General features: G+C 38.6%; 1 protein-coding gene across 4 annotated transcripts in view; it reads left to right on the top strand.

The window, feature by feature from the left end:
* The first annotated feature begins 3,081 nt into the window (after nucleotides 1–3,081).
* Nucleotides 3,082–9,681, top strand: part of LOC106903964 (ceramide kinase-like) — a 34,821-nt gene continuing 28,221 nt past the window's right edge. The window contains exons 1-5 of one of the 4 annotated variants that reach the window (XM_088006609.1): nucleotides 3,082–3,439; nucleotides 5,270–5,410; nucleotides 6,792–6,914; nucleotides 7,030–7,155; nucleotides 7,240–7,306. In XM_088006609.1, coding sequence (XP_087862735.1) covers nucleotides 3,421–3,439; nucleotides 5,270–5,410; nucleotides 6,792–6,914; nucleotides 7,030–7,155; nucleotides 7,240–7,306 — 476 coding nt within the window. In that variant the 5' untranslated portion in view covers nucleotides 3,082–3,420. Of the gene's footprint in view, nucleotides 3,718–5,269; nucleotides 5,411–6,791; nucleotides 6,915–7,029; nucleotides 7,156–7,239; nucleotides 7,307–9,681 lie in introns of all 4 variants that reach the window. The other 3 variants (XM_088006610.1, XM_088006608.1, XM_014968013.2) reach the window with 3 other exon arrangements.

Here is a 9,681-nt window from a genome sequence, read left to right as displayed (position 1 = left end):
TTGCTTGTCCTACTTGTTTTGCTTTATTTCAGGGAGTGGAAATATTAATCATTGTTTTGTTAAAGCTTTTGCTAGTGTAATAATTAAATCATTATGACTACTATTATGACAAATTTATGTTAGATCATGATTTCTTGTTTATGACAAGTTGTCATAACGAAGACATTTTTGGCGAGGTTAATGACAAGTTGTCATAACGAAGACATTTTGAATAATGTCAACTTTGTATTAAAAGTGTCATTATTTACCGAATGACGCTTTATGACAACAGTCATAACTATTCATGAAGACTTATTGATGTTCATGACAGGTGTTATGTCATGTTTATGACAGTGTCATGACAGTCTTATTCAACCCCCTTCAAATAAAGTGTTACCATATTTTTTTTTTTTTGCTACTTTGATTTAGGATTTGTTTTTTGGGGGGAGCAGGAGGATGGTCTTTATCTTTTTGTAGCAATTGCAGGCTGTAACAGCTATGTAAAGCCAAATCCTATTGGGGTTTCCATCTTTAGATTGAAATGGAGACTGCCACATTAAATTTATGAAGGCTTATTATGGATGTTTGTGGAGTGGTACAAACATAATGTAAATAATGACAGCTCTTCTGATAAAGTTTTATAAGTGATGGAATATAATTTCTAATGTGAATTGATACATTGTTACTGTGTTCTGACAAGCTGTGCTACTTCATCAGATTTACTTACCATATCGCATTTAGATAGCTATCGGTGCTATTCCGAAAACCGCTACGATAATGTTTATCTGCCAAATACCGTAGCAGTTGGTGTCATTGTTAAATATAATAATCAGAAATCATTTAAGTGAAGGGCTTAAAGTGGCGCTTAACAGTGATGCATAGCATTTGGGGGAAAAAAGTATGTATATGTATGGAGAGTATTCAGCATATGCACAACAAAATGGAAAAAATATATTTTTTTTTCATAGTATCCAAAACAAAATGGAAGTGGTTGTCCAAAGAAAGCAATTTTTCACCAAAAAGGCAGAAAGGAATGTTTGGAAAAGAGGAAATGTGCAATTGTAGAATAGAAGAAGGAAACTGGCAAGGAGATATGAGTACACAGGGTGGAACGAGGAAGTACGGAAGTAGATGAAAGGAACTGGCAATTAAGTGCTTAAATACTGGGAAGGTTGAGTACTAATCCAAAGACCTAGGTTGATGAGATAGGGTTGCAGGTACGAATGTAGAGAGCAGGAGGAAGGCTGAGGAGAGGGTGAGAGAAAGTGACACGGGGGCGAGGGAAAGTACACTGGGAAACAAGAAATGAATTTAACACTAAAGAATGACTACACTAAAGAAACATAATAAAGTGACAAAGAATAACTAGAAATAAGAAATAAACTACGATCTCTAATGAAGAACTGGAAACAAGACAGAACTAATGGAAAAAACTAAGGAACATAAAAAATGAAAAAAACAAACTCACACATCCCCAGATCCTTACACATATTACAAAGGAGTTTGGGCGACGATGGTAGGAGTTCATAGCTGGTGGGTTGCTGGTTTGAACTCCTCCTCCGTCTGTCACAGTTGTTGCGTTCTCTGACAAGACACTTCATTCACTGTCCCTGCTGGTGAATGTTTGCATGAATAGGTGAATTACTGAATGTAGTGTAAAGTGCTGGACCTTGTGTTGAAGAAGTAGGCAATTTACTATAGATCTCTTATTGATCAATATCAATTTAGACAGTTGACTAAATACTTTCTGATATGTTGTGAAAAGTGGAAACTGGAATCAGTAGTCTAACAACTGTGGACGTGAAAGTACTACAGATCTAGCCAGTCATTAACATCCTGAGAGGTCTGAACATTATTTTTTACTTAGAGTGCAGTTATATATTGATCTGATCTTATAAAGTGTAAAACAAGTGCATAAAAAAAAGCTAAATAGGCAAAAAGGTGTAGCTTCATTTCTGAAAGAACTCACTATTAAAGATAAAACTTTACTTTCACACATTTATATGGCACCAATATCAGTCTTTAAATGATAAATATTAAGTCATTTTCTACTAATTACGGACTGTTGTGGTTGATGGGCCATCTAATATCCATTGTCCAGGACCCAAAGCAGGGGAGCATAGTTAGCTTAGCTACAAACTACTGTTTGCCTCCTTTTCACTAGCATTTAATGAATTAAGGAAAAAAACGACCAACATATTCATATATTTAACTTGTCCCTTGTACCTTTTACCACATAACGACAGATGAGTCAGTCAGCAGCAGCTCTAACCCACGTCCCTCCTGACCCGTTCTCTTCTGAGTGAAATTAAAGCTGCAATATGTCACTTTTTTATCAATATTTTTTTTCCACATATTTTTAAAACATTATGTTGTGACAGTATGGTATGAGAGGTAATCTGTGAAAAATCTATTTCCTCTGCCTTCTCCCAGTGCTAGAAACAACCAATAAGTGGCAATTTTAGTGCTGTCAATCACAATCTCATGTGGTGCTGCTCATCCTTCCTCACCCTCGATTTGTGCCGTGCTGCAGTTAGCATAGCACAGAGCTATGCAGATTCAAACTGTAAATGCTCAGTTAAGTTAGCATAGCTACCAATGATGGCAGATAAATGGTTTCTTGTAATGATAAGTTGTTTCTCCACCATTAGCACATTTAGCAGTGAGTGAATGAGGCTAATTCACAGTGCTAAGAGCGTCCTACTAGTTCTGATTGGCTGTTTTGGTCAGAACAGTGGATTACTTTAACCAATAATAGTAATTCAGAAAGAAGATGGAGGAGATTGATTGTTTTCACAGATTATCTGTCTCATAACAAACTGCTACAACATCATGACAGCTTTAACAAATATGGAGAAAACATATTTTTATTGAAGTTATGTACTGCAGCTTGAATAAAATGCATAGCATAGCATAGCATTTTTGAGAAGTCTGGATTGCTTTATGTGTATTTTGCACATTGGTTTAGACTGTTGCTCATGGGGAGAGACATTTCAGTATCTAAAACTAATAGAAAAAATTTAAGCAACCTACTAACATACTGGATGTGGACTGTTGGATGTTAAATTCATGAGCAGTAAATATTGTGCTAATTATCAGTATTGAACCAAAGAAAGCAAGGCAGATGCAAGCCTTTAAAATTGTGATGCTATTTATGGATCAAATAGACTCAAAAAATTGTAACAGCAGCTGCGCAGGGGGGCCCAAACAATTTTTTTGTCAGGGGCCCACGATTCCTGGCAGCGCCCCTGACCCAAAGAAATTTTTCAGCTAGCCTTTTTAAAAAATTTTACGTTTTTAGTGTAGTGAACTACAGTCTTATGGGTTATAATTTTTGGAGCACTTGAACGCAACCCCAAGCTCCTCCCACATCCGGTGGAAAACCGCTATCTATCAGTAGAAAAAAAATAAATACAAAGAAAAAGAACATCTCAACCAGGAATGCGCCTCACGGAACCAGGTAGCTGCTCCTGAAAAAGCTGCATATTTTCGAGATTTCAACCGTATCTAAAAGACGAAAAAGACAAAATGATCGGAAGAACGTGATCGGGAAGGGACTGCTGCTGCTTCTTCAGCCGGCTGAAGGAACGAGCTAGACTCCCATGGATAGGCCTTGCAGGCTGCTTCTGCTCTCCGAACTCTGCGTCAGGAACGTGGCGTACGATGTAAGCCTAAGTCGGTCACTGCTGACATGGAAAAGACGGGCCTCCAGTCCGGTGTACCGCCCATTCAGAGCCAGTAAGAGCTTGTAGCATGTTTTCTTGTTTGTATGCTAATCTCTTTTGCTCTGTTTGTAAAAACAGAGGGGACATGTTTGGACGCACAGAGTTATTTGGAACTATAGATAGACACACAAACATACACCGCATATCCGCTTGCATAACACAGCAGTCTGTTATCCAGTCTGTCACAAAATGCTGAGGACCCAGAGGCACAACGGGAACGATACACACCAACACCAGCTTACACGAAACCTACTGCGTTTCCAAGGGTTTAGCTGCTGTTTTGCCCCCAAATATGATAGATTTGAAAAGGTCCAACCAACGTCCCCAGAACGTTGTCATCAACGTTCCATTAAACGTCCGAAGTGTAGCAAACGTCCAGCCAACGATCACTAAACGTTTGCAGACAACGTTAAACGTCAAAATGACATACATTGATGACATTAAGGACAACCTAGGCAGGGATTTTCCCCAGAAAACTCGCTAATTCCGATGGGGTGTTACGGCTACCCAGCGTGTTTTTATATTAAAAATGTTTTTTTTTTTTTTTTTTAATTTACAGGGAATTTGAAAATATGCTTAAATATGTTATAAGAAGACATTATTGGAAATACTGAAGCGCCAACTATAGTGTTGGGGCAAACACACGAACACACACACACACACACACACACACACACACACATACACACAAATATAACATATATATATATATATATATATATATATATATACACACACACACACACCGTATATATATGGGCAATTTCACCCGTCATTTATCGACTCACCTGCATTTAATGCTTATAGGTCATTATTACACATCTCATTCACTAATGTCAGTTTGATAGCATAAATTATTTTGTCACGTTGTGATACACTGCTGTAATATGCTGACAACATGCTAGCCAATGTTTAAACAGTAAGATAAATGAAGGTAATCATGGCAGCCAGTGAGAGTTTAAAGGCTCCTTCTCCTGTCAAGCAGATTGCACGTGCATCTGCTCCGTTTACAAACAAACAATCCATCTATTTAACACAAGGCTGTTATTTACTTTTGGATGTAAAAACTTTTGACCAATGGAGCAAGAGAGAGAATTTCATACCCAAATATCTGGATCTTTTGTCCAACAAAACGGCAAGAATTAGGGAATCCTATCTTGAACAAAATCTGATCATTGGGCTGTCCTCTCACTCAGGCATAAATCTACGGTCAGTCTGGGGATCGTCTTCCTCTCAAAGCCCTGCAAATAAAAACCCAACCCCATCTCTGCTCCTTGTCTTGACGAACTTGCCTCTTATAATTCTAGGGTTGCCTAGTGACAGTTTGTGGATGTGACTTCCCCAGTTTGAACCTTACAAGGTTTTGGGCCATTATTTTACAACTCCTGCTAGGTATGGACAGTAGCTAGTTGTAAAGGCTTCTTTGCCTCCTTTAAACATCCTCATATTTAATAGCATACGTAACAAAAATTTCAGTAAAACCTAAAAGATTTTTGTAGATATTTAGCTCTACTTCCCTTTATCATTTATTGATTTTGAAACCTCATTTGTTTGTGTTGTTGCAGGCGTGAATCGCAGTGTGCCGGTGACAGAAATCATCTCAGTCAGAGAGGAACAATGGATGAACGGCAGTGATCAAAAAGATGACAGCAGCTGGAAGAAGATCAAAGGTGGAGACAGATCGGATTGCAGGCAGGCCTTCACAGGTAGTCTGACCTTCATTGGTAAACTGGCCCATCATGAGGCAGATCTTTACAGGAAAGTTATTGAGGGTAAGTCATTGTGTGGGCCAGCATTACAGTAAAGACTTTAGTTTGGAATTCAGGAAACTTTTTTCCATCCATCCATCCATCCATCCATCCATCCATCCATCCATCCATCCATCCATCCATCCATCCATCCATCCATCCATCCATCCATCCATCCATCCATCCATCCATCCATCCATCCATCCATCGTCTTCCGCTTCATCCGGGGTCGGGTCGCGGGGGTAGCAGCTTCAGAAGGGAGGCCCAGACTTCCCTCTCCTCGGCCACTTCTTCCAGCTCCTCTGGGGGAACCCCAAGGCGTTCCCAGGCCAGCCGAGAGACATAGTCCCTGTCCCTCCAGCGTGTCCTGGGTCTTCCCCGAGGCCTCCTCCCAGTGGGACATGCCCGTAACACTTCACCAGGGAGGCGTCCAGGAGGCATCCTTACCAGATGCCCGAGCCACCTCAACTAGCTCCTCTTGACGTGGAGGAACAGCGGCTCTACTCTGAGTCCCTTCTGGATGACCAAGCTTCTCACCCTATCTAGAAGTCAGGTCCAGATGGTGTCAGCCCCAGAGTCCTGAAGTCCTATTCAGAGCAGGTCAATGGGATTCTGCAGCACCTCTTCAACCTTAGCCTGACTTAATAGGAGGTTCCTTGGTTGTGGAAGACATCCCGCCTGGTTCTGGTTCCAAAGAAAGCTGCTCCATCAGTCATCGACTATGAACCTTGTTGCCCTGACATCCCACATCATGAAAGTCCAGGAGAAACTCCTGTTGGCCCACCTGAATAAGCAGACAAGTGCATATCAGGACGCCTACAGTTTGCTTATCACTGTGGAGTCGATGATGCCGTCACCCACCTGCTTCAACAATCATCTGGACAAAGCGGGCAGCACTGTGAGGACTATGTTCTTTGATTTCTCCAGTGCATTTGACATAATTCAGCCTGATCTGCTCTGTGAGAAACTACAGAAGACAGAGGTGGAGGACTCAACAATCACCTCTATCTATGACTACCTGACTAACAGAACACAGTTTGTAAGACTGAAGGACTGAGTGTCTAACCAGGAAATCAGCAACACAGGAAACTGTACTCTCACCATTCCTTTTCACTCTTTACATGTACTATACAAATAAACTTGATTGATTGATTGATATGTAGTGCAACGTACATGGTAATTATTATTTTGTTGAATATAATATTTATATAATGATATAATTATATAGTGATGTATAATTATATCATTATCATTAAAAAACTTTACTGTTTCAATAACTTGTCAGTGGTCAGCAAAAATCAACAGCTAAAATCGACTTGGGGCCTCTGCTTTATTTCAGTGTTGTACGTGGAGAGGTGTCGTCAGCACCACTGGCGCTGTGCTGAAGTTAACTTCACGTGTCCAGATGGGGTCCTCTGCCAGAACTGGGTCAGCAGCATCAGAGAGCAGCTAGCCAGCATCTGTACGACTTGGCTCCTACACATGCACACATACACACGCACACACACACACAAGCAGACTGGAAATTAAACACGAGTGTTAAAACAGTTGTGATGAAGAACTGTTGGTTGTTACAGCCGCCAGACCCAGAAATCTGCTGGTCTACATCAATCCATACGGTGGGAAGCGTCAGGGCAAACGCATCTATGAGCAGAAGGTGGCGCCACTGTTCGCTCAAGCTGGGATCTCTACACATGTCATTGGTAGGTCCTGCACCCTGTAGCTAAGACTGACATCAGTTCATAATGAACTTCTGTTTGAGTATGTTTCTCTGTATGTTGCTATAGTCACTGACTATGCCAATCATGCAAGGGATCATCTGAAGACGGACGCTGATCTCAGCAAGGTTGACGGGTGAGTTGGGTTTCCTTTTAATCAGTTCTCAAACTGCAGGGGACTGTTATTGATTCAACAAAGCACCATTATTATTTTCCTGTTGATCAGGTGGTGTCCCAACTTGATAATTTTGATCTAAATTGATAGATTAATTAATAATTCCTTTTATTATTATTTATAGTTATTGTTGAGGATGAAAATCCTAATTGATGAATCCATAATTTGTATTGACACACAGAGCATAAAATCAGTCAACAAAAGCATTCATACTTTACTTATTTTATTCACTTTCAGCGCAAAAGGGGGAGAAAAACCCTAGAGTAGACACTGTCCCTTCCGGAAAACATCCCCCGAGGCTATTACAGATGTTGACATACATAGCATCATTTCAGTCATTGATGTTGTCTTTCATTCATTTCATTTCATTTCATTTCATTTTTGGGGGTAAAAACGGACAGGGCACCCCTATTCCTCTTAGGCGGTGGATCGAAATCACAATGTCCCTCTTACAATCTAATGAAGAACACATAAGGAAGAAAATTGTTAAAGGATGTTAGAGTGTTAAATTTGGAGAAATACAAGTCAACCCTCCATGGCATGACTCTTTTTTTTTTTTTTTAGTGGAAGAAAATATTTTCCTGCAGTTTTGTGAGAGCTTTGTCTTCTGTAATTACACATCAATCATTAAGTCGGACCATGACACTGTCTGGAACCAAATATTATTATTATTACCTTCATGTTGCTTGTTATTTATTTATTATTTCTTTTTGTTACCTCAGGTCAACGTCATGCCACGGGAGGGTAATAAATTATAAAAGAGCAAAATCTGAATTTTTTTTTTTTTTTTAGTAATAAAAGTTAAGAGATTAATGTTACATATAATGACATATGAAATGGTTAAAAGTTATATTAAAAAAGTTATAAAAGTTATATATAAAATGAATGAAGTAATGAATAAATGTGAGATAGTATTTAAAATAGAAAATCCAGGCAAAGAAATGTTAAGATACTACTTCTAAAGTTAATACATCATGAATCAATTAAATGTTAAGATAATAGTGAAGAAGTTAATATGCTATGAAAGGATGCAAAGTTAACAGATGAAAAGAAATGTTAAGGGCACAGACTATAAAACGAGCACATTTTGAATTTGCAAACCAATGAAGTAAATTAGCATTACAGGCAGTACAATCAAAATCTAATGATTTTACGAAACTAACATTAAATGTTTAAAATTCCGTATAAGTAAAATGTAATGATACTAGTAAAATCAAATCAGTAAGTAACCATAAAAATGCAGTAAGATTGAATTGTAATGAAATCAATAAAATGGAATCAGATCAGTTTTTGCTATAGCAAGACCTATCATCAAATCAATTTCTGCGCGTGTCCAGATGCAGAGGCGGCGCAACTCGATAGGAAACCCCGACAGAGCCCATGAGGCTTCAATGTGGCGTTTCAGCTGTAAATTGGTCCACCAATCGTGGAAGGCGCCCACAGTCTCACATCCTGGCACACCCAGAAAGGATAGGGTTTCATTCTGCAACACAAAAAACAACAAAAATGTGAAATCAATGTATTATATAATGAACACTAAAGTAAAGGAAAAATATTATCTTTTTTTATACTATAGATACTAGTATTGCCCATATTCTCTAGAAAGCTGGAGTTCCACGATCATCTTTCGGTCCCGGGAAACCATCTGATAGGGGGGTGGGGTTCTATTGGTACCACTACCCTTCTCTATGTTGGAAGTGATGCACTGAACAGCCAAGGACTTCAGGCAGGGAACAGCAGCATCCACAGGTGATGAGGAGAGCAAGGAAGATTCTTTAAGAGTGGCCATCATCTGATTAGAAAACATAATGTTCTTTGTTTTTTTTAAAGGCTGTTCCTTGAAGCTGAAGATCAGTTTTGTTTTTTTCATACTAAGCTAATAGAGCATCAATATATTAATAACATCTGTTATTTAAGTTCTCCTCTTAATAGCTAAAGAAATGCTTAAAGTCAGTAACACCTTGTACATTTCAACCTTCAAAAATAACATTGCTTGTTGTAAGTGTTGGCATATTCATAGGATCAGACAAAATCAGAAACCAAACAAAAATCATGTAAAGGACCAGATTATGAAATTAATGTGCAAAACTGCCTGGCCTACAGTCATGTTTTATCAAATAAATATCATTTGAAATGTATATATGAATTATTCCTAATAGAAACTTTACCAGAAATCTTAAACCATATATAAATCTTTTGTTTTTGTTATTTTAATCAAATTCAATCAAATAGTCCTCATTTAACAATAACTAACCCGCTATACTAAAGGCTTGTAAAATATCATCAATGGTGTGAAACGTTAATGATCCGTGTTAAATTAAGATCCCTTCTAATAT

This window comes from Poecilia mexicana, unplaced genomic scaffold (genome assembly GCF_051168715.1).
Source record: "Poecilia mexicana isolate PSO_F unplaced genomic scaffold, ASM5116871v1 scaffold_6, whole genome shotgun sequence".
Lineage (NCBI taxonomy): Eukaryota > Metazoa > Chordata > Actinopteri > Cyprinodontiformes > Poeciliidae > Poecilia > Poecilia mexicana.
This window is presented reverse-complemented; position numbering and strand designations above follow the sequence as displayed.